This window comes from Mya arenaria, chromosome 10, assembly GCF_026914265.1.
Source record: "Mya arenaria isolate MELC-2E11 chromosome 10, ASM2691426v1".
Taxonomy (NCBI): domain Eukaryota; kingdom Metazoa; phylum Mollusca; class Bivalvia; order Myida; family Myidae; genus Mya; species Mya arenaria.
In genome coordinates this window covers 15383743-15410809 of record NC_069131.1, presented here as the reverse complement: position 1 = coordinate 15410809, position 27067 = coordinate 15383743, and the positions used below count along the sequence as shown (strand labels likewise).

Genomic DNA, 27067 nt, shown 5'->3' with positions numbered 1-27067 from the left:
AGGCTTGCTTTGAGGAAATACTGAATTGGCTGATTTTGAAACCATCTGGTGTCTAGTCCCTTTAATGTATATAATGTATCTATAAATGAGTACAGCATAAACTACAACGGACTGGCAAAACACATGATAACTAGAAATGTGTCCATAGGACACGGATGCCCCCACTTCGATTTTTTGTCACAGAAAATAAGCCATAATGATTATTCAGGATAATCTGCACAAGGGCAAATCCTTTTCAAAAATTAGATCGGATAAGATATTTTTTAAGTATTGTTGGGAAATAAAGGGCCCTAACTCCTAAATGATTAAAGCGATTTCCATGGCTATCGAACTTGATCAAGGTATTATGGTCACAAACATGTGTTAAAAGTTTGGTGAGGATTGGACAAACAGTTTTCAAGAATTAGATCGGAAACAATCTTCGGGACGTATTTTTCAAATCTTTTTTTGCAAATAAAGGGCCGTAACTCCTAAATGACAAAAGCAATTTCCATGGCTATCGAACTTGATCAAGATATTATGGTCACAATCATGTATGTAAAGTTTGGTGTGGATTGGACACATACTATTCAAGAATTAGATTGGAAACATATATTTTTGAAGTATTTTTGGCAAAAAAGGGCCGTAACTCCTAAATGACTAAAGCGATTTCCATGACTATCGAACTTGATCAAGATATTATGGTCACAAACATGTGTTTAAAGTTTGGTGAGGATTGGACAAACGGTTTTCAAGAATTAGATCGGAAACAATCTTCGGGACGTACGTACGTACAGACAGACAGACGTACGTATGGACAAGGGCAACCCTATATGCCGCCACTTTGTGGGGGCATAATAAAAAAACCCAAAACAATCAAATACAGGTCTAAACCGTTCTTTTTACTATGACAAACATAATTTTGAAAGTCCAATATTTTTTAAGCTGTACTTTCAATTATGCGATTATTACGAACTTGTACCTTACAACACATACAAATACCTTCTTCTTTAAACTTCTGTTATTATCATTCTTCCAAAATGTTACATGCATATAAAAAGAATAATGTCTTATGTTGCGTGCAAAACAAGCAAGTGTTTCAAAATTAAATAGACATCGTGTAACTACAGAATTCATATTTATGAACAATTTAACAGACAATTTAACAAACATACAAATTGCAACTGCTTTAAATACCTCTATAGGTAGTTAAATCTATTACCAGTAATTAGCAATAGCATATTATTGCTTGGAGCAGCCATTATTATTCTTCCTCAAAAATAAGCAAAAACTATTGCAAAACATTTACATGAGTTATCAGCCATAACCAAACTGCGTTCCTCAAATTGCAAAATAGCGATCTAACCCACGTTTCTGTCAGTGTATAAGCTTGCCAACTTTTCAAGGCAGGTATTTCAGAAATGAACAATGTTACACACACACTGTTGATCAATCTGCTTTCAGCCCTGCAGCCAAGCATCTGATTACTAGCATGCAACATAGGGGGCAAGTTCCATACCACATATATTACTTGATATAGATGGTTAGTGCTGGTTGAATTAATGGTGAACATTCACAATAATGTTCAAACTAAAGCAAAAATGCCATGTGGGTATTGACACTCAGAACCAAAGCTCTAGTAAACTTCAGGGTATATTTACAACAGGGATACACACTACTAGTACAACTATTCACCTTTTTGCTAATTTTTCTTTGTGTTCATTTAATCACTTTGGGTTACAAGTCTCCATTAGGTCCTTTTGAGGAGGCTGAAGAGCGAGTGGAGTCACCTTTGTCAGAGTCACAAGAACTTTCGTCAATCACAATAGGGTTTGTGGGTTTGTCCCCTTTTTCAAGCAGTTTAGGGTCTCCATTGACCATTTCCACGGCAGCTTTAGCGGCAGCGGCTCTCGCTTTCTCTTCTGCCTCATCCTCGGCTTTGTTGTGAAGTGACTGGAAAAATTGGTGCCGCTTTGCTTCTTTCAGATTAATCCGAGTGCTTGGGTCATAGTCCAACATTTTTTCAATAAGGTCAAAGATGAGTAAATGTTCTGGGCCCTTGTCTTTCAAATAATGCTGAAAATAACAGTTTGTGTGCGTGTATTCTGGTCTTTGTTAACAATATTTTACTGATTCATTTTCATGTTCTTTACAAAGTCTAACCATTTTCAGTTAAATTACCTTTGATTGATATTTCAGTCATCGAAATGGATTAAACAAGCTTGAATTCTTACACTAGTTTACAATTGTATCGAATTGTTTAACAAGCCTTGCTTTATAAAATCCAGAGTTTGAGCATGCCAGGAAAGCTGTTCACCAGTGTAAGACTTAAAAGCTTATCTAATTTCAACCACTGATACATGATTCAAAACTCATTTCAATCAAAAACTAGAACACAATCAATCAATGTTAGCTATCATATCTTAACCTTATGTTCACAATATAAAACAGTTAACAAGGTAATATTTAAAGCTGTATAGCTAAGCTGCACATGCTCATTCACAATTACATTTCAAACAAAGCATTCCACATCAACACCATGCCGAATATAACATTCCTACTAGTCTGATTCTAGTCGTCAGTTTCCTCAAAGGAGTCCCATGTTTTGTTAAAAACATCTTAAACACAAGTTATATTTCAATGTAGATTATTGAATATAACATAATTGTTATCATTAATTTATAGTTTATACTAATTTCTTCTAGCTTGATTGAAACGAAAGCTAATTGTGATCATTCACAAAGATTCATGTAATACCATATACAACTGCTAAGAAAGAACCCACAATTTTAACACATAAATTACTGTCCAATTAAGTATCAGCAAATTAATCAAAATATTTACCACGAAAAAACATCAGCATCCCTTTTATCAATGACTCCTCGTACAAGAAAAATAATATATAATATTATCATATATAAATAAGTAAACAAAAATTGTGTACAAAAATATATTTACAGCAAGATGCTACAGGGTATCGTATTGTCTAAAGAAGCTAAGAGCTAAGAACAAAGCCAGCATTCTATATAACATGCAGAAAAATACTAAAACAGCACACAACATAACAACACATGCATACCAAAAAATGAGACCATCATTGTTTCAAATAAATGTTCAAGATGCACTCTTACTCCCAAATAAGATTTACCACAATAAATACAATTGTTTTAATATACCGAAAAGGATAAATAAATGTCGAAATCAAAGGTTTTATGAAGGATATTCAGTTTAATTTGAAAGAAAGGTGCAGAAAACACGACATTTCTGCCTTAAGAGACTATAGTAGATCACAGTAATTCTTTTAGCACTCACCAATCATTTAATATTTTTGCTTATTCAGCTATTACATACACGGTTACAATCTTTGTTATCAGTAATTAATATTTTCCATAAATGCATTATTTAGGAAAGAGTTAAAGGTTTATCACTTAAAATTTGTGTTTGTTGTACATGTGTATGTGTTTATTTTGAATAAGAATGTCTTATTGTTAATCCATTTAAGGGTTAAATATTCTCATTAATTTTTAAAGGGTAAAGAATATCTGTATATAAGTAAAACTCGACCAAAACCATCTCCTGCGATAGTATATAAAGACCCACCCTGAAAATAGGCCCTATAAATATGGGTTAAAGTAAAAAGAAGAGATTCCGGGTCATGATTGTGTGCCCATACTTACCATCAACGGTTTACAGTTGTCTTTAACATAGTAGTTCCTGTCTGCATCCCGTACCCGCCCGTTGCTATGGAAATATCGTGTCTTCCTGCACACGGCACGGGAAAAAAAATAAACACACACATCAAAACATGCCAGACACAGAGGTCAGCTCAACTGAATATAATAATGCACTACACAAAACGTAGGTATAACCATGCACGATATAGAATACATACTACAGTAACAAACTAGGGGTCCCCTGGGGCACGTTTCATTTAAGAATCTTAGTTGTAAACTACAATAAACTGAAATCTGTTAAAATATAAAAAAAACGGGAAAAAACAACAACGATTTTTTGTTTTTATTTTCAACTTTGTGTTACATTTTAATATTGGCAAAAGTACCAAAAAAAGGTAGAATTTATGACACCAAGATCATTTCAATTCATGACTAAGCTTGATTAAGACCCATAATGAAACGGCCCCGAGCCTGCTTTTAGGTTAATTGCGAGACCTTTCACATATTGCCATCAAATCTCCATTTTTGGAAATACTCTTGCAAGAAGTTTTATTCTAAGTTCTAAATGTTTTATCCAAATGGTGAGGCAATCATTTATAGACCATTTATAATTTGCTATCACCATTAATAATTTTTTCGAACTGTGTTTTTTTTTTTTAGCTTAGCTTAAAAACAGGCTCTTTCATTCCTATAATAAATAAAAATAATTACACTTATAACAGTGACATCTATATCAAGATATAAATTGAAAAGCTTCATTCACTGAATTTTCCTTTTTTGTTAAATATTTGGACCTTCCTTTTTTGGTCAATATTACCTTGTGAATGAAACTTAACAATGAATACATTAAAGCGGTGTTTGCCTTCCAAAAAATCTTTCATGAATAATAACAGACCAGGAATTTTTTTGAAAGTCTACCAGCATTTATTAAAATTGAAAACATTGAAGACAAACTTATAGTTGGGTAACAGCATGATGTAAATTTTAACAAATCATTTGTGATGGGTTTTAGGAGGCAAATCACTTTCAAAAGTGAGCTAACTGATTTGTACATGACCTTAAGTTAGCTCACTTTTGATGACAATCTAAAATTACAATAATGATATCCATAATGCACAAAACACAGACGATACCAGAACACGCGTGTGTGTTCCTACAGGTAGATAGACGGTACAACATAAAACACGCACAATAAACATGTCAGCAGGCTACATTCCGCATTGACACTGGAAATAAATCAAATAAACTTTGGAAATTGACACAAAATTTGCTAAGTGCTTTGTTAAATAAGTTATCGTCTCTTTTTTAAAAACAAATAGAGATAATGGCAGCAGTCTCTTTAAAAATTAATCAACATTCAATATACTTTATGAAAAACCAGATATTGTATGGCTACTTAGTTTCAAATAGCATTATAATAATTATCATAACCATTAAATGAAGTGTCGATTTCCAAAGCTTTTGTATAAAACTCTGAAGAGAGGAGAGTTGAACAAGGGTAGTAACTCCATCCTGCACGCATTCCAAGGGGGTCAACTGCGGCTTCCATACTTACATAGAGGGGACGGCAATTTTCCCGCACGTATCTGCCGGAAGACGTGGTCGGATCCCATTCTAACCGACCATGCCAGAAATAATTTGTTCTTTTTGGGGGGAAGGAAAAGAAAGTGGTAATAAATTAGCAATGGTAATAGTGAAAACTTTGAAACCATCTTTTCAATCAAAAGGATCATTCTGTGACAAGGAAGGAAACTTTCAAGAAAGATATGAAAAATAATGCAGGGGTTCCAACAGGTTACAATTGTCAATCCTGAAATTTAGCCGAGGGTCTGCTAGAATATGACGGATTACTGCCCAAAGCAGGGCTTAGAACCCTTTTGAAATTGTTTCCTTTGTATCTAATATTTATTTCAGGTACTGTTTTTATACAAATGTGTGTGCACCCCCCCCCCCACCCCAAATTGTACAATAGTCTGAAGTTAAAAGCTCTCCATCTGATTTCAGGATTAATACTGATCTCTAGAACCCCTGATAATGATTCAATCACTATGTCCATTGATAAGATGGTACATCCTTCTGTAGCTACAGGTGGAAGCATTTTATATAAGCATAGATATGAATAATAAACACTATCTACACATACCTTTCTTAAACCATTACTATAATATGGGTCTTAACACACAAAAACAGCCCTTCATTATAAACAAGGTTCCCACAATTTTCCTTCAGAAAATTTCAAGGTCTTTGAGCTTTATTTTTTAAGGTTTTTTTTGGTTGTTTTTAAAATGTCTTTGAAAACCATTAACAAAAACAGATTATTAAATTAAAATGCAGTTTGTCACCAGCAACTGCAAGTATGAGTTACTAATCTTACATATTAAATGCTTTTTACATTTTCAGCGAAATGGATCGAAAAAGAGAAAAATCCTGTCCTATTCTTTTTTCATTGATTTGTGACATGTGTGAAAATCACGGTCTTTGTCTAACCAGGAACAGGTACTTGTTTAAATCCAGGGCCCACATTCGCTAGCATCCTGTGTTTGAGCTTCAGTCTCCAGACTCGTATGGGTAAATCTTCATTTCATTGTTTAATTAAGTGCTTCTTTTGAAGCATCTTTGGTGAAACTGGCTGAATTTATATGTGTGACAGATGGCAGGTTTAACAGTAATTTATGTCTTTTAAAATCAGAATAATGATTTGAATTGATTTCTCATACATTTGATAAAAAATGCATGTCTGAGACTGAGTCTCAAATTCAGACTCAAGATGTTAGTGAAAATGGACCCTGCTATTTCCTGCTTTCCCAGTTTTGTGGGAACCTTGAATATATAGCAAACTATCAGGTGCATATATGTGCACTGAAAGCTGCAAATACAGTTATTCCTATGATACTAATTACGTAGAATACATCAATAGTAAGGCTTTGTCGGAGTACTTAGACTAAACAATCTGTTTCAATATTGTCCAATATTTATCTTGGCAATAACAGAGCTCATCACTTTGAAAACAAAAACAAATACCAATACAATAATTGATATCAAAAATGTCATACTCCAGAGCTGCAGATAAGGGTTGTAATGGGTGTAAATCACTTTAAAATGCGCCAATTACGATATAAATCAAAATCATGTTTGTATCGTTATGAATACAAATTGTTATAAGGGCATACTGTTGCTACTATGCACATTAGTCCATTTTGTTAACAACAGTTTTGATCTAATCAGCAGCAGCCACTTAATGGACAATACATAGAATCAGTTGAACACCTACGCAGTGATCTCCCTCAACAAGCAAATGTTTTCATAATGCAAAGGGAAGTAAGCGCTGTGTGGTATTTTAAATCGATTAAGTTCTGCACTTAGGATTAAGCATATCGTGTAAAATACATGTTTGTCTGCAATTCGATGTGTCAGTTCACTGTAAAAATTGCGGTAACATTTCATCAAATGAAACCAAGTTTTACAATACATTCTTAAACTAGAACTGTAAGCCATAGGCTAACGAATACCCCCCACCCCTCCATGTCTAGGTTGTTTGCCCTGGAGTTAGGCCGGACAAAGCTAATTTTGCCTACAAGGGGTGATAACTCCAGTCAGGGTCATGTGACCTGTACAGAGGCGAAAGTTTACAACATGGCCATTAATTTCTGAAAGTTTGATAAAGATTTGTTGAATAATAACAAAGATGAATCCCGGACAGGGCTTATTTTGCCTACTTTAACACATCAAGGGGAGATAACTCCAGTCAGGGTCATGTGACCTGTACCAAATTCACAGAGGCGAAAGTTTACAACATGGCCATTAATTTCTGAAAGTTTGATAAAGATTTGTTGAATAATAACAAAGATGAATCCCGGACAGGGCTTATTTTGCCTACTTTAACACATCAAGGGGAGATAACTCCAGTCAGGGTCATGTGACCTGTACCAATTTCACAGAGGCGCAAGTTTACATCATGGCCATTAATTTCTGAAAGTTTGAAAAAGATTTGTTGAATAATAACAAAGATGAATCCCGGACAGGGCTTATTTTGCCTACTTTAACACATCAAGGGGAGATAACTCTGGTCAGGGTCATGTGACCCGTACGAATTTCACAGAGGCGCAAGTTTACATCATGGCCATTAATATCTGAAAGTTTGAAAAAGATTTGTTCAATAACGACAAAGATGAATCCCGGACAAAAAAAAACCGGACGGACAGACGGACAGACGGACGGACAACCCGATTCCAGTATACCCCCCCAAACTTTGTTTTGGGGGGTATAAAAATCAAAATATAGAGATTCAATGTAAGTAATTTTTATCATTTTTTCCCTTCATTTTAATAATTGAAGAAATTCAGAACCCAAGTTTCAGTCATCAAACCATGATATATAAACTAATCTTGAGCATAATTGTAATTAAATCATTCTAGAAGTCTAATTATCATCTTTAAGGCATTTACATTAAAAACCATAAGACTAATATAATTAAGTGCCAGAAACTGTATGACTATTCAGATTTTATTTTTCACAAATACCACACATAAGGATCGAAGTCCAGTGATACATTAAGTGTAAGTTACATACTTTGTTTTCTTAGTCATCCTGTATGGCAGAGATCCAAGAATCCTTTCCATCATGGCTAGGTGTTCCTTGTTATCATGGGTCTGAAATGTGGGGACATACATTGACTTTCTGTACAGCACACAATGAAAAAGTGCACAAGTGCGCAGTGGTTAACGCTCTTGCTTATCACCAAGGCGACCCGGGTTCCATTCTCACCTCAGGGCATATAAGCAATGTTTGTGGTCACCACGTGGGTAGTCTCTTTGTTACCCCACAACACATGACCACACTCATGTGCAACATCATTCCAATCAGAGTGACAGAGCAAAAGTTAATATTACTTTCTTCAAAAAAGTAAAATAAAAACAAATAAACTAAACTAACTGAACCCTCATTAATTTGAGAATGCAGCTATTAGAATGTTCAAATTTGACATTAAAAAAACACCCTATTAAAGTGAATTTTCCATTATGTTTTTAAAAACAATGCTCATTTGTTCCTATGCCATTTCCCTGACTAACACCCTAAACAACACCTAGTATATGTATAGACTATCTTACTTGGAAGAGAGTGTATCCAGTATAGAGCTCAAACATGATGCAGCCTATACTCCATACATCACAGGGTTGTGACCAGCCCAGCTCTGAAAACACAAGTAATTAAAACCATAAAATCATGCAAGGTAGCAACAAAAACATAACCAACAATCCTCCACTCTGGTCTAAATTGCATCAGCCCATATTCTAATGCCCGATATAGCTGAAAAACCTACAAACGTTCAAGCATGTATCCATTTCTAGCAGATTTTTTATAATAAACTTTTTATATAGCTTCCATATTTAGCTGATTTTTTTTTCAACAATCTGCATTCTACAACCATCTCAATTTAGCAGGGAAGATAACGAACAGAAAATTCCCAATCTTTAATCAAAATTTAGTTAAAATATGAGGTGAATAATTCAGGCCCTTGGCAAATGTCCTTTACTTAAACTCTAAAAACAGCAAAAAGAAAAACTTCAGAAAGTGCAAGAACATGTTTAAAACCTATCCATGAAACACCATAAAGCAATGTTTTTAATGAGACAATAATCAATGATCATAACTCGAAAACGCTGCAACATCAAGAAATTCAGTTAAATATTTATTGTGTGTCACAAATTATTTTTTAAATTTTTCTTATTTCTGAAAATTGACTCCTTAAAACAAAAGGGCACAGCAGTGTGTAGTAAAAGGCAGCAGGGTGCTGGAAAAGGGCAGGAGTGTTCCACCCTGCTATTTATGCCCAGCTGGAGCACTGCTGTGTTTCCACAATATTCTTATAATTGAACAAATCATATATCTACAGACATGAACAACCAGAAAAACATGCAGAGAACATTGAAAAACTCTAGACAACAATCATTTGGGAATAAAAACTTTTTATGAGTCATTTACACTTATGAATCAACTCTTTGTTCCCTGAATATAATCATGAAAATGCATCTCACTAAAATGATACAGGTACAAAAAAACCTAGTTATTAATGATAGCTTATTCACATGGCTTTTTGGCAAACAATGTTATGAAAAGACAGGATCATAGCTGGTACAACGACTACGCAATTCAGTGCTGCATGACATCATAATGACGAAATACTAACGTTCTGTTACACATGATAACATTTAAGTCTTTACATAATAATACTCATAAACCAACCTCAGAATTACAGCCAAGACATTATAACACACCCTTTAGTCAGCCCAAAATATGTGTGTAATACCATGAACTTAGAAGAAAGGAAACATTTTCTACATGGAAAATATGAAGACTAGGGCATTAAAGCCACGAAACATTGTAGCATTATACAATAAAAAATGTTCTAATCTTGTAAGAAAATTGGTGTACAGTCATTGATGACAAGACCACCAAAAAGTATCAGAACCAGTACAATGCAATTTATTCCTTGGGAATTATTTTCAAATGAAATAATATAATTGTAAATAATGGATTTATCTCTTGGAAAAGCTGTTTTCATTTGGTTAACAGGGCATCTTTTTCCTCAATTAGTTGATGGCATCGGCTAGGTATTAAAAATGATCGAGTCTTGTCGAACATCGGTCACTTGACACCAAAATTGGCAATGAACAAAAGGAAAAAAACACCACAAATACTATTATCAAAATTGCTGACCTTTCATTGGGAAAATAAAGGACTTTTTTACCCATGAAATTGCAATAAACGACTCCCGCACAACCATTGTCAAGCATAAATCTTGCCTATTTTTTATGATGCATTTACATCTTTCAGTAACAACTAAGTTGAAATGGAATGCACATACACTCGACATAATTCAGTTTAAATTATGAAATCAATGATTATTCGAAATGACCATTCAGATTATTGGTAAGTAAACAATCGATTCTGGTTTGTAAGGAATTCCCATCCCTTCCATCTGAACATACATGTACACTTAAAGCTGCAGAAGACACCTTTCTGCCTTAACATTAACAAGATGATATGTACAGAACTTGGAAACGTTACAAGCCAATAGGTTTATGGAGGCAGTTATAAGTGTGCATGTATTTTGTTTGTATATGTTGCAGGAATGCAAGTACCTGAATCCATTGTTGGAATAAATGGTAAATGGTAAAACCATTAGTTTAGTGAACAATGCATTAGTCTGTGACATTTCAAGTTTGGCAAGTCTGTTCTGTTTGCTTTTCTTATAGTTGTTTTCGATGGAAATATAACACTAAATGCAGTTGGCAATGTCTTCAATTGTTTTAGCAGTAAAGCAACAATTTTACGAACAATGCTGCCATTTCCATGAGCATAGCTGACTACACAATGCTAATAGTCTCCAATAATTGTGCGGTTATACTGAAAGCATACTTGGTTTTCTACCTGAAGCGTACAAGCTTTAAATTCTTTCTAAATACTCTTTCATGTTTATTGGATGTCACCGCATTTCTCTTAAATAATAGAAATCTAGATGTCAAAATATTCCACAGTAAAAACAGTAACTGTATTTTTGATAATAATAAAATAAAATTCCAACATTATTAATAACTGCATATACATGTATGTAGTCTGGGAATATGTGTACTTTGAAAGAAAATATGTTATAAATATCCCTGACATTACAAGTTTTCACGTTTTTTTAGCAAAAATCCTGAGGTTAAAGTTAAATCAATCTGAAAAAACTGTTCATAGCCTGCACATTAGATAAGCTGCTAATAAAAATAAGCTACTTGGCTTATGGAATGACATTAACATTTCAGGAGATACCTTTTTTCATATACACTGATACAATCATAGATACAGGTAGTGATAACAAACAAGCTTGCAACCTGGAAAATACCTGTATACCCGCATGTATTACATTGGGAAGATTAATGTAGAATTTATGTATGAGTAACATGTACAAGTTCATAATAAACCTTGCAGGTTTTTTTTACGTATTTTGCACATTGAATATATATAATTTTTATATGAAAGTTTCAAGTATTTTGTACACTAACACATTGAAATTTTCATTTTATTTTTCACTGTATTGAAATCAAATTGACATATATTTTTATTTCCATGTATTTTGCATCCAATTGCAATGCTATTTCCATGTATTTTCCATGTTTTTAGTGTCCTATCGCCATGTAATTTTTTAGCCTAATGCAAAGCATTTTGCATGCTTTTCATCGCAGTGAAATTTCCATGTATTTTTCACCTTCTTGCACCTAATTGAAAAAACATGCTTTCAGAAATTAGCATATAGTCTTGCAAGATTCATAAGTTTTGATGAATATTCAATGTACATTTTGTAAGAGGACAAACATGGAGATTTAGCAAAATATTTGAAAATCTTTCTAAAAAAGAAACTTTGAATTGTTTCAAAAGGTTCAAAAATCATGACTGACATATAACAGCTAGCATTACGTTTACGTAAGTATTCACCTTAATCAAAATCTAAATATATCCAGGTATATATAACGACTGTCAACAGTCATACAAGTGTATGCCAGATTTATATCAGAAACAGTCTGTGGAAACAATTACCACGTCACAGGAGAGAAATGGATATTACACGCTTTCATAAGTACTTCCTCATTATAATCAGAAAGAGGGATCAGAAGTTGAAATGACTTGGCAAGAACAGTACATAGACTTACACATGCTGATGTGTTTTATCCCTCCAAACTGTGTTAACATCATAGGGTTTTCAACTTCATTCACTCACACATTTGTAACAGAACTTTTACACATATATATGAAGAGAGTTGATAATATTGTTTTGAAGGGCAAAGTTTTTCTCTTGAACAGCACACTCTATTTGTTATAAGTATAGTCCTTTCTGCTCAGTTGTGCTTAGATAGTTCATCTAGCTATTGAAACAAATGAAATCGCGCTTTAAGCTATCCAGACATGGACAGTTATTGTAGAAACTTTAGTGTAATATCTAGCTAAGATTGGTTTCCACTAAATGGCCAATTGACCAATTGAGATTACTTTTACCATTATTTGAATTTGAAACTACCTTGCAAAATTAGTTTCTTTGATATCAATTTGTCACCAATAATTGCTCAAAATCGTGATTTCACATAGCTTGTTTAATTTGAGTAGCCATGTTTCCAAGAAGAAGTCTAAATTTGGGGTCATTGATTCAAAGGTCAGATCTTGATGACCTACACATTAAAACATTGTCAAATGAAGGAGCAGAAGATAAAGGATAAAAGGATCTTCCCCTTACCGAGTATAACCTCCGGTGCCCGGTAATGTCGCGTGGAGACAATAGTACTGTGGTGCTCATGGTCGAAGGTGGCTGAACCGAAGTCTATCAGCTGTATGTCTGTACTTTTGACATGTCGCTCGTCTCGCTTCTGAATGTAGGGAGAATACAAGTTCATTATTATATGGACAGTAGTAATATTACTTTATCTTTCTTGTCAAAATTTTTATGTCAAAAAGAATACCTCAATAATGGAACATGGAACATTGTGTGAAATCTTCAAGGTGAAAACCTCAATAATGGAACATTGTGTGATATCTTTAAGGTGAAAACCTCAATAATGGAACATTGTGTGATATCTTTAAGGTGAAAACCTCAATAATGGAACATTGTGTGATATCTTTAAGGTGAAAACCTCAATAATGAAACATTATGTGATATCTTTAAGGTGAAAACCTCAATAATGGAACATTATGTGATATCTTTAAGGTGAAAACCTCAATAATGGAACATTGTGTGATATCTTTAAGGTGAAAACCTCAATAATGAAACATTATGTGATATCTTTAAGGTGAAAACCTCAATAATGGAACATTGTGTGAAATCTTAAAGGTGAAAACCTCAATAATGGAACATTGTGTGAAATCTTAAAGGTGAAAACCTCAATAATGGAACATTGTGTGATATCTTAAAGGTGAATATCGCAATAATGGAACATTGTGTGAAATCTGTAAGGTGAATGGAACATTGTGTGAAATCCTAAAGGTGAAAACCTCAATAATAGAACATTGTGTGAAATCTTAAAGGTGAAAACCTCAATAATGGAACATTGTGTGATATCTTTAAGGTGAAAACCTCAATAATGGAACATTGTGTGATATCTTTAAGGTGAAAACCTCAATAATGGAACATTGTGTGATATCTTTAACATGAAAACCTCAATAATGAAACATTGTGTGAAATCTTCAAGGTGAAAACCTCAATAATGGAACATTGTGTGAAATATTAAAGGTGAATATCGCACTAATGGAACATTGTGTGATATCTTAAAGGTGAATATCGCAATAATGGAACATTGTGTGAAATCTGTAAGGTGAATGGAATATTGTGTGATATCTTTAAGGTGAAACCCTCTATAATGGAACATTGTGTGATATCTTTCAGGTGAAAACCTCAATAATGGAACATTGTGTGAAATCTTCAAGGTGAAAACCTCAATAATGGAACATTGTGTGAAATCTTAAAGGTGAAAACCTCAATAATGAAACATTGTGTGAAATCTTCAAGGTGAAAACCTCAATAATGAAACATTGTGTGAAATCTTCAAGGTGAAAACCTCAATAATGAATCATTGTGTGAAATCTTCAAGGTGAAAACCTCAATAATGGAACATTGTGTGAAATCTTCAAGGTGAAAACCTCAATAATGGAACATTGTGTGAAATTTTAACGATGAATATCGCAATAATGGAACATTGTGTGAAATCTGTAAGGTGAATATCGCAATAATGGAACATTGTGTGAAATCTGTAAGGTGAAAATCGCACTAATGGAACATTGTGTGAAATCTGTAAGGTGAAAATCGCAATAATGGAACATTGTGTGAAATCTAGTTAAAGAATAGTTAAGTGGGTCCACACATTTGTGGCATTATTAGGCAGAATCAGATTTGAAAAATGAAAATTCTAGACCGAAAGATATTTTGATGTAAGCTTATGGATATGACAACATTAGGGTAATCTTAAATTTGTGATTGATGTCATACGAGCTCTGTTTCTTACCTTTTTTGCATTATACGTGACATCATAGTCTGAGCTGGCAAAAAGAATGTTTTCTGGCTTTAAGTCTGTGTGGGTGAGGTGATTTTCATGAAGAACTGAAAATCAGAAATACAAGATTAAGACCACAAAACATACTTTCCTATGATGCGCATTCCAAAGCCTGTGCTTAGTAGTTTTTTTCTCAAATCTTATTATGAAGCATAACATAACAGAACATTTAAAACCATAATTTTATATAAATAATATCATTTTATTGTATGCTGGTGAATACCAAAAGTGAATATATTACTCATAGCTACGCTACTCGTGAAATATATCTTATGGTGCTAACTCGGTGAAATATATTATGATCTTACACTGAAACAAACCTTTATCCTATAAATAACATTTCTAGAATATGAAATAAATCTTTGATAAATAGCATGGGATATGAGATAAGTTATTTACTGAAATATCAATCCAAAACATATAAATATCTTAAAGGGACTTGTCCACTTTTAATAGGGTCAGACATAAAGTCACATGGAAAACAATAATTTAGTGAAAATTTATTTCATCAATATGGTTGTTTCTTAAATAAAGCCACATCTATAGTTCAAATTAGGGCTCAACTGTTCATAATTACAAAAAAAATGGGACAGAAAATGCTCCGTATTGCAAAACTAGCTATGAAGTTTCAAGTTGATACCTCTTATATTCTTCAAGATATGCCCCGGACAAAACTTTAAGCATGAAAATTAACAAAGGGCAATAACTTTAAAACTAAGAAAGCAAGAGTTACTGTTATTGTGCACCGCACTTGCCCTCAATGAGATCTATCTACATATGAAGTTTCAAGTTAATACCTCTTATATTCTTCAAGATATGCCCCGGACAAAACTTTAAGCATGAAAATTAACAAAGGGCAATAATTTTAAAAATATGGACGCAAGAGTAACAGTTCTTGTGCCCTGCACTTGCCCTCAATTAGATCTATGTACATATGAAGTTTCAAGTTGATACCACTAATAGTTTAGGAGATATACCCCGGACAAGCGAAAATGGGACGCGGACGCCGCCGCGAAAAAAGTAACCCCTATATGTCGTCTTTTCAGGCGACACAAAAACTTAAGTAACTATATAAAATTTCAATTATTTTAGACTTGAATTTAAACATTTAATACTCACATTGTACTGCGTAGCACAGTTGATATGATATATGGCGGACTTGATCCAAGTCATATGGAATATAGTTGTTGTCTTTCTGCAAACATAAATAATGTCAATGAAATCATGAGTCTAATATTTAACTGGACTAATCAACTCAATAAGAAGTCTTTTATTCAACTGGATTGGTTAACTCAATATGAAGTCTATTATTTAACTGGATTGGTTAACTCAATATGAAGTCTATTATTTAACTGGACTAATTTACTCAATATGAAGTCTATTATTTAACTGGACTAATTTACTCAATATGAAGTCTATTATTTAACTGGATTGGTTAACTCAATATGAAGTCTATTATTTAACTGGATTGGTTAACTCAATATGTAGTCTATTATTTAACTGGACTAATCAACTCAATATGAAGTCTATTATTTAACTGGACTGGTTAACTCAATATGAAGTCTATTATTTAACTGGTCTAATTAACTCAATATGAAGTCTATTATTTAACTGGTCTAATTAACTCAATATGAAGTCTATTATTTAACTGGACTAATCAACTCAATATGAAGTCTATTATTTAACTGGATTGGTTAACTCAATATGAAGTCTATTATTTAACTGGACTGGTTAACTCAATATGAAGTCTATTATTTAACTGGTCTAATTAACTCAATATGAAGTCTATTATTTAACTGGTCTAATTAACTCAATATGAAGTCTATTATTTAACTGGTCTAATTAACTCAATATGAAGTCTATTATTTAACTGGACTAATCAACTCAATATGAAGTCTATTATTTAACTGGTCTAATTAACTCAATATGAAGTCTATTATTTAACTGGTCTAATTAACTCAATATGAAGTCTATTATTTAACTGGTCTAATTAACTCAATATGAAGTCTATTATTTAACTGGACTAATCAACTCAATATGAAGTCTATTATTTAACTGGACTGGTTAACTCAATATGAAGTCTATTATTTAACTGGTCTAATTAACTCAATATGAAGTCTATTATTTAACTGGACTAATTAACTCAATATGAAGTCTATTATTTAACTGGACTGGTTAACTCAATATGAAGTCTATTATTTAACTGGATTGGTTAACTCAATATGTAGTCTATTATTTAACTGGAGTGGTTCTGGTTAACTCACCAAGAAGTATTATATTTAACTAGCCGGTTCTACTCACCAAGAAGTCTAATATTTGACTAGACTGGTTTACTCACCAAGAAGTCTAATATTATAACTGGACGGTTTTTCTCATCAAGAAGTCTAATATCTAACTAGACTGGTTTACTCACCAAGAAGTCAAAGACACTGAGGCCCAGCATGTTGAAGGAAAGACACATGTGGCCATGGTAGTCAAACCAGTCTAACATCTGAACACATAGTCTGAAACACACACAAGGGAAAATCTTGACTGCTTCTGCCGTTCTGCAAGCCATGGTCGGTTTAATAACCAGAAGAAGTATTCAATATCTTTCTTATACGTGACCTAAGACATTCTTCGGTGATTCCATTCAGCTCATTGGCCTTTTTTTTCTATGTCCAATCAATACACTTAAAATTAAGTTAAATCTTTGATGGATATTGAATATGACCACGGAACAACGGTTGAATGATGAGCACTATGTGCATTATATTAGTTCTATTTATAATTAATTCATTTATACTGTATAAAGAAATATTTGTATGTTTACATTACTAATTAAACATCTTTAATTTGAACAAGGCAGAGATACACAACAACAGATATGTCTCCGAAATCATGTTAATTATTGTGTCTTATATGTCAAATCTTAGAAAACTTGTTCCCTAAATTCCATATTGAACGTCTCCTTATGTAATATCCTCTATATTGCTTTGATATTTTTTCAAGTAAACAAAGGCAGTGGTCAAAATTAGGACAAGCCCGCAAGCCCTGCACTGGCAAAATGATTTCCGGGCTTACTCAAATTTTGGGTTTTAAACAGCAGGGCTCGTTAAAAAATGTAATGCCAACCATGAATTTGGGCTTGTTCAACCAAGACTTATTACCATGACTGCAAAGGATTCTGTATTAAATGAAAATGAACATTCTGACATACTTTTTTCCTTCTGGGTCTTTTTCCCGAAGTTTTTCTAGGACAATGATCTCTAGTTTGGCAGCATCACGGTATTTCTCTACATTTTTGATGATTTTCAAAGCAACATGTTGGCCATCCCTGAAATAAATACAATGAAATAAATAAAACTATATCGACACAAATGTGGTCTACCGTAACTTGAAACTAAATTACGGAGGCTTGTTGCATTAAGACAAATAAACAACAGGTTATATATAAGGTCACAAATCTTAAATTTGTAGAAACGCTACAGATGGCAAAATATTTTTTCGTTTCTTTAAGTTATTTTACAACATAAATACTGGATTAAATCAAGTTCTTACATATATAACAAGGTAACATAAATATTACATAGAGCTAATTTCACTTTACGACTTAAAAGTCTCGAATCAACCTGGGGTATTTTACCTTGATTCATTACTTTAACCTTAGACAATTAAGGCAATTTTCACCCCTTAAAAGTTCAGACAGTTCTATGACTTTTGTTCATATAAAATAAAAAAGGTGCGATTGGAAATAAATTTAGCATGGTTTTCTGGTGTTTTACATTCAAACTAAAATGTACCATTCTTAAATCTGAGCACGTCCATAAACATAATACCGGTACAATTTAAAACAGGCCTGGTGTGGCTTGATCTATCCAAGTGTTTACTTTTTTTTAAATCTAGATTCATTTCGTTTACTCAGAAGCCTAGTTTTGAACATAAGCAGGCTTGAGAGTATTGACACCAGGCTCCCATTGAGATTCACTTCCTGGTGTAGAGTGAGCCAGGCTGCCACAAATATTTGTATTTTTAGCCGAGAACATTAGCACTGCACAGCATTCTATGTTTAGATCTGGCATTCTCAACTTTCCAGATGTTCGCCAGATACACGAAAATAAACATCTTTCAATATTGGTACTATACTGGATTAAAAGTAATCATATCCTTACAGCAGTTAGTTAATTTTTTAAGTCAGCATGAATCTAATATTATAGTAAGTGAAATGCATAATAACTTAAAGGTGTTCTTCATTCTGAATGATTTACAATACAGTTCACGATACAATTGTGTATTTTATGTTATTTGTCTAATTCATGAAATAAAAGATGCCATACAGATGCCGATGCTAGTGAACACCATAGGTCAATATTTCAATAGTGACTAGGCTATTCTTGAAATATAGTATTTCGTGCTCGACCAGTGAAATATATTTCTTACACTGAAACAAACAATTATTCTCTATATCTTGTACTGTTTTTAAGTAACATCCAGCCCATTAAGTTTTTGCAACATTTCACCGCCAAGAGCAAGAAAATGATGAGGCTGAACCAACATAGGGATTAAACCTGCAGAGTAACTGCCAGGTACTCTCTAATTTTAGTTATTCATACATGATTATCTTGTTGAAATGCAAATAGCAATTCCCCATGTTTGCAATCATTACACATGTCAAACACATGTATTATCTGTGCTGGACTGGTATTCAATATTGGTCTTAATTGGATCCAAGAACAATGTAGCTAATCAGATTACTGGTTATTAATAACTGACCAATAAAGTGAATGACATCAATGATGTATGAACCTAAGATTAACTTAAATTGCATATTGAATACCACCCACAACAAATATGTTACATTAGCTGCAACATGTAATCTTCTTTGCCAACACTGTTGTGTCTGTTTTCCTACACTGGCCAGGGGCCATAACCCAACACACACATGAGCCAGAATGATAGGACTTGAAAAACATAATCATGTATTTATTAGGAGTGGTAATACGTAGTGATGTTCCGATGATCAATTATAAATGGCTGATGAAAGCCACAATGAGCAAGTAAATGAACTATTTTTTATACAACAACACTTAATAACTTCAATCATAGACATAAGGTATATGAATATGATGATTAAGAGTTTAATACTGTACATGAATAAAACTACAACTCGGGTACTATCTAGTATTTTAAAAACTGATTGTACTATCGATAATCGATACCTATTATTTACAACATCATATAACCAGTCTGGTTAATTAGTTGATAAGCCATGCATTTCATAGTGTGTTGGCTTTGATAATGAAAATTGTTTTTTTTCTTGCATAATTAGTACCAGGTAATAACTTGTAATTAAACAAGTTAAGACATTCTCAGAACATTCCTGGTTATGATAAATCATAATTGATTGTTGTTGTTATTCACCCATCACAAGCCCACGCTGAACTAGTACTACTAACAATATGAAAGTCACAAATTGGTTTGCCCTTCAAAGAAAAACCACAATGTGGTCTCACAAAACAAGGACATTCTCATGGATTAGCTGCAATTTTCCATATATTGCCTCTTATTTGAGGCCCAATGAGTTAGTTTGTCCAGATGTCTTTTTATTTGCCAATGGATAAATGAAAGCAAAAGTTTTGATTTTAAAAGAAGTTCAGCAATAAAGAAATATCATTAGGGCCTCATAACGTATGTCACGTATATGAACATTAAATGTGTACATCTAACAGTGAAAACTTACGCATTAAATGTTTTCATGAGATAGAGAAGAAACTAATTACAGAGCGGAATGTCTTTAATTAAATTAATATCAATACACATCAGGTCAATTCCTTCATAGTATCAATATCAATATGGCTATTAAACAGTCCTGTTGAACAAAACAGTGAGAACGTGGGTTCATATGAGCTAAGGCCTGTAGAATAATCTTGAAAAGAAACAATGACAGGTATTGGTTATGAAAGGGCTCTTGAAAGAAAGTGGCTTAACAGTTATAATCAAAATTTCAACCTCTGAGATAGAAGGCCAGAACAATTCATGGTCTGCCACTACTTTTATGCCTTTACTAACCCTCACCCTAATTAACCCAAACAATGATTCACTCTAACCTTACTCTAACCCTTAGAAAATAATATTACAATTTTCATGGGTAAAAATAACAAGCATTAAATTTATAGGTAGCCTCTTTCCCAATCATGTTTTCTCTTAACCCATTTCATTTACTTAAAAATGTCCCATTAGTAAGACAAAAATACTTAGCAGAATACATCAAACTTTAACCTAATAACTGAATTCATACAAGTATTATATCTATTTGATTACTTGGTTGAACTTGTAATGTTTTTTGTTATGTTTCAATGACCCCTACGGTTCAGGACAAAACACTTGAAGATCAAACAAAATCTCTCCAATCACTCAATGACTTCATCATACATCTGCTAAAATATACAAGAACACAAAAAATATTATGCATCAAAAGTGTTTCCATGGCAACAAAGATGCTTGTATATGATAAGCGATTGTTAACACACATATCATTGGTGTACCTGGCGGTATCTGCTGGTTCAGACTTTCTTATCTACTTTTAAATTTCTGAGAACCGTACTTCATCCAAAAAACGCTCCCTAAATTTATATACCCTATTGGTATCACAACTCGATCTTGCACACAGTGGTCTGAAATTGGCTCAGGAAGAGCAGTATTTGATAAGCACATAGAGGGCCGATTTTCTACATTCTGTACCATATGCGTAGGAGTGAACTTACTCCTTATATTAACTTGAAACTCACTGATTTTGAGTTTTTAGATGATGGAGCAATTTTGTCTTAAAATCTCTAGGAGCAGCTTTGTTCCTCTGAGATTATTTCAACAATAGTACTGCACTGACTGTTATAAATCCTTTCTTGGTACAGATTTGCTCTACAGATTATTAATGAAATGTCCCCAAGGTGTTAAAAGCATTACATGGATCATCTTATGTCTATGCTACCACAAACTAGGAATTGCTGTTAATAACTAGGCTGTTTTCAGATCTCTGAAAAATCAACACTCATTTATATCTAAGTATTCAGGAATATTTTCCTGTCAGGCCTCAAACTATCATTTTATCAGGTGACCAGCTGGATCACCTTCCTCAGATAAATGGTGAACCCGTAAAAGTTAAAGGGTGTCCTGCAAACTTTCATAAAAGTATGTGTTTTTAGATTTTACATATTGTTTAACATTAAATATAGAAGCAATCTATAGGCTTTGTTCTTAAGCTTTCTTCCTCAAGTTTTTGTTATGGGAGAAATGGCTCTGACACCCCTTTACTTATCACTGCATCCCAAATAAGTCACAAAATCACCAAACTATGTTACCGTATTATTCCATCATACTAAAATCCGATCTGTTATTTTGTTAAGATATTATTTGTGCTTAAATAATGATTTTACTTAAAAATTAATAAGAAACAATTATCTTAAAACATTAAATAATCATTAAAATACTAAAAACAATCTGTTCTTCAACAGAGATTGGCTTTTTTTGTGTGTATTTAATTGAAATAAAGCCTGCAGAGGACACTGTGCCAGAGTCTGGATTTTTGTACATCCTTTTCAAAAACAGGTAGGGTTGCTAGGCTTTTTATTTTACTTTATTATTAGGCTTTATGTAAGCATGTTATTGTCATCATTGGAGGATTGTGGTAAAGAAAGATTCTGTATAAAGCTTTTAATGTTTTCAACTACATATTGAAACAAACACTAAAACACTTCTTTTTTTTACCAATGGACTATAAAAACAGTAGGGTCGTGCCTTTTTAGTAGGTTGGGGCGGGTAACCTGTGCCAAATGCGCTCTTTTTTTAGGGCTAGGCAATAGGCATTTGCTATATATATATATATTTATTCTGCCGGTTTAATAATTGGAAACCATGCCACACTATAAAATTGATGTGAATCTGACTAACCAAACAGATTTCTGATATTAAATACTGATGCGCTTTTAATTAAGGACAAGTGTTAGTCGCTTAACCTCAAATAAACAGTAAGAAAACCTTAACGTTAAACCTACCTTTGTTTATCTATCACTTCAATGACCTTCCCAAATGTTCCCTCGCCAAGAGTAGACACCACCTCATCTGAAAAAACATCAAACACAGCAGTCAGTACCCTCAAAACACTTCAAAAGGCCAAACAAATCATCAAAACTGAGGCCTTTCCACCAACCAACCTATCAAAAACCATGGCAACCACTGAGCATTGAAGGTTTCTGAGATCATGGTTTTCAGCTATATCCTATGACAGTAACTTAGTTTTGTTGACATAAACAAATAATTCATTGTATGTTATTTTTTTGTTACTTGGCTTGATCGCATAATTTAAAAAATTTTTTTAACTCGTCCACAAAACATCTTAGAATGAAAGTTCACTTTGCTCATAAGCTGCCATGAAATGAAAACTGCTGGATTATTTACTGGAGCAATTCGTAGTTTCACCCTACATGTATGAGCAAAAATGGAATATGAAAACATAATAATAACAGATATCCGTCATATTAAACATACAAACATTGTGATCTGTGAGATATTAAGGGAAGTTCTGAGACTGATTGATACATTTCCTACCATTAATATCCTACTGGGGCTTACATCACCATACAAGGTACACTGTATGTGCACCTAAATTAAGATGGCAATCTCACAGGGAAGGAAAAAAAAAGGTTGATGCCAAAAATCACAATACATGTATTGAAAGTAAGCCTAATACTAAACATTACGAAATGCCAAGTACATCTAGCTTGCAGTACGTCGCCCTCTGCATATATCAGGTGTCCATCTTCATCATCTCTCACTTTCAGACCCTTATCCGCACTTTCCCGACCCTGTTCCCATGACAACCGATTTCCCAGCAACCATCCAGCACACCATAGCAACAGTCAGGGTTGTCCATGGCAACGACACAGCAGATCAAGGACACGGTGATGATCACGGAGGTTATGAGGGCGTTGGCATGACGAGAGTTGCGAGATGTGTTTGGATTTCGTACGGGGTTGATTCAACGGCATAATTTCAAGCCGCAAGCCAAGTTGGGAATATGTGGTAAAAATAGGGGAAAATACCCCAGTAAAGATAGTGGCAAACATATTATGGTGGTGTCATTAAAACATTTTTAATCCATGTGACCTCTTCCTGATGTACGCTTTTTTAAATTCCTTCTTTTAGGGGTAGATTCTTAGATGCAAATTGTGATTAATTCAACAAAATATACAAAATGTAATGAAATTCATAGAAAATTGTCAGGAAGAAATCACAAGGCTACTAAAACAAAGAGGAGACGTTTATTTATACGAAAAATATCATTCATTTCCTTTAATATTACAATGCTTTAAAAAAAAACATTTTCTTAAACATATCTATTAAATTTTAAAACTTAAATTAATAAAAAAGCAATAAAGAGACTGTTGTCATTGACCTATCCCACGCATGCCTTCACTCACATACTCAGGTCAAGTGTGTTCACTTACAAATCAAAGCCTCCCAATGATGTTCATTCAAGTATTCACAAACATGTTGTTAAATAACTAGACATAACAAATATGATTAGATTGACATTAATTTCTTATTGAGCCAACCATTGAAACACATTCACTTAAGAAACACAAGTGTCAAAGTGCACCAGTTCCAATCTAAACAATAACAAAGAGTTATAAATGGGAGGCTAGAAAACTGATCAATCCAATAGACAGGGCAAGATGTTAAACAGAAACTTAATACTACAAAGATCAATATGCTGTTTTTGTCTCGAAATTAGGAATCTAGTGTTACAAACTTTGGTAGTATACCCAAAGCTTTTTATTTCTGGAATGTTCACCAAGTTGTTCTATGAAACTTGCAGATAAACTTAATATCCTACAATCTGATGATGAACCATTTGTGCTGCTATGTCATTATATACCATTACACATGTTTAAGGCTTTTCTGAAGGTTAATACAATCTCTTCTCATTTATATTCTCAAAATGCTGTGTTATGAACAGTGAAAGGTTAGATGAAGCAAAACTTGTTCTACACTTCATTTAGTTCAAAAAAATAACTTTTATTAACAGAGTAATAATATAGGACCATCAACACTGACTTTACTAAGTCTTGCTCTTCACAAATACTCAACATTCCACATGAATCATAGTGACCAGATGGCCAAGCCAGATGGCTTATCAGGTAAAAGGGCTTATCAGCTAAACAGCTAATTACTAGCACAAGACTGGGAGTCAGATAAGCATAAACAGCTACTTATCATATTCAGAAACAATCAGTACAGATTAAGGGCCAAGTTCTTGGTGTTATCTCTTCAAAATATATAACATCAATCTTGATTCAAAGAATGAAACAATGTTGTATTCTCAAACTCTAAAATACTTTTGTATCAAATGAATAAAAAAAAACTAAATTTCAATCCTTTAATTTTCATAATCTTCATCTCATGTCAGTCTGTCTGTCTGTGTTCATGTTTTGTCAGTCTGTCTGTTCCAGTTAGACATAAATGTCTATCACTTTCTCACATCTTTCACCCCCATAACCAAAAGCCAAAATACCTTATCTGACCCAGTCTTAAACCTGTCTTTTGCCCGTGCCCCATTTGTTTGAGCTTCTGTGCGAAGTTTTGACAAGGCTGAGATCCCGTTCTCCTCCCTCGAAACATTCTTCTCCCTTATATTATCCCGTTGCATTTCAGTCGAGGGCATAGCTGCTTCCCAAGCTCGAATTCCGGATGAATGTACAAGAGTGTCTACGCGCATTGTAATCTTACCCAACCCACTTTCACACACACTGCGCTCATTCAATAGTTAGTATACTTTTGACAATTTCAGCGTATATGCTAAAACTGTGTTATAAAGTCTTACTTTGAGCCTTGTTATATTATTTTTGGTTATATAGACTTGTGTTCACTACTTGATTTCAGAATTTATTACAAATGAGGCACGTTTGAATCACAGATAAAGTTAAGAAATTCGAAGTATATTCTGACACGTATTGTTTAGCTATTGACCCAATATGGCACTTAATTCAGCAGTATTTTCAATTGTTTGTGAGATCTGTTGAGCTTTCTTCCAAATATAATCCAAATATTGCATGTATTAATTAAGTAAGGCACCAGAGGTTTTACTGCATAGAACTTAAATTATTATATCACAGAGTTTCTAAATCACAAACAATGACTTTCTATTGCACAACCCTTATACTTGTTAAAATAAATAAACTACATATAAATAACAATACTTTCACTGATACATATAACACACACTTATCTAACAGTACGAATGAATCACAACTTGACTACTTTGAGTTTAACACAATTTCTGAAACTTCTCAAGAATGAAAATATTTCCATCTATCAACTTCAATGGTGCTTTTATTATTCGAAAAATCCAAAGTGTATATCTTTGATCAGAAGTGTTCCTTTCGAAAAAATGTATAAACAACATGAACCCCCTAACTGAAAAGCCACCGCTTATGTAGTAATTCTATTTCAAAATATAGGAGTATGAAGTAATCCGACTTATTCAGGAGTGTTCTACAAGGAATCAAACCAAGCGGCAAAGTTCCCAAACTTTTCTTCCCAAGTCCAATTTACATGTTGCTATCTCTGAGAAAGACCATTAATCACGAATATTCCACGAGAACATAGATACACATCCAGACAGTTATGTTACCAGGAGGCTTGAAGCCAAAGCAACCCTGTGTGACTGATAGGCACCCAAATCCACACAGGTAAGTCTTGCTGGGAAACATATGCCAAAAATACCATCATGTATATACACAAAAACATCAGAATCCAGCACTGGGCTTATCAGCCAATCATTTGTCTGCTTCCAATCTGATAATTCCAAATCGACCAATCACAGTCCTTGTTACAGTTGATATGGGGAATCATGATCTGACCTTGACTCTTGTAGAGCAATGAAACTTCTGCAGTCAATTAGAGAATGTTTCAAAGCTAAGTGTAATAACAAGCCACGAGTGTTTCTCATATAGAAAAGAGTCTGTGTTTTCAGAATGATATATCCTTCTTTTACAACAAAAGTCATTATGTCCATTTTCTCTTTTTTGGCTATGATTTAATCCATTTTATAGCAGTTTGAACAAAAACTTACAATGTAGTAAAGACCACAAATAAATAAATAATCATATCTTGTAAGATTAAGAATGAAATACTTTTCACCTAAAGAGGAAAGTAGAATAAAGTACTTAAGCACTTGAGATGACATACAAACTCAAAATATCCACATCCTCCTAAAAATGTTTATCTCAATGCTGACCTTTAGGGAAGGGCCTTTTACAGTTACTCTGAAAATATGGCATTTACATATTGGCAAAAAGC

The 27067-nt window shown here is 33.5% G+C and overlaps 1 protein-coding gene across 5 annotated transcripts in view; it reads right to left on the bottom strand.

Moving 5' to 3' along the window:
- LOC128206502 (dual specificity protein kinase CLK2-like) overlaps nt 1–27067 on the bottom strand; it is a 43466-nt gene that overhangs the window by 6435 nt on the left and 9964 nt on the right. For 2 of the 5 annotated variants that reach the window (XM_052909013.1, XM_052909018.1), the window contains 11 exons: nt 23481–23571; nt 22762–22828; nt 17931–18047; nt 17145–17235; nt 15851–15926; nt 14684–14778; nt 12925–13054; nt 8762–8844; nt 8223–8302; nt 5209–5296; nt 1675–2055 (listed from right to left, as the gene is read on the bottom strand). In XM_052909013.1, coding sequence (XP_052764973.1) covers nt 1717–2055; nt 5209–5296; nt 8223–8302; nt 8762–8844; nt 12925–13054; nt 14684–14778; nt 15851–15926; nt 17145–17235; nt 17931–18047; nt 22762–22828; nt 23481–23571 — 1257 coding nt within the window. In that variant the 3' untranslated portion in view covers nt 1675–1716. Of the gene's footprint in view, nt 1–1674; nt 2056–3656; nt 3742–5208; nt 5297–8222; nt 8303–8761; nt 8845–12924; nt 13055–14683; nt 14779–15850; nt 15927–17144; nt 17236–17930; nt 18048–22761; nt 22829–23480; nt 23572–27067 lie in introns of all 5 variants that reach the window. The other 3 variants (XM_052909015.1, XM_052909016.1, XM_052909017.1) reach the window with 3 other exon arrangements.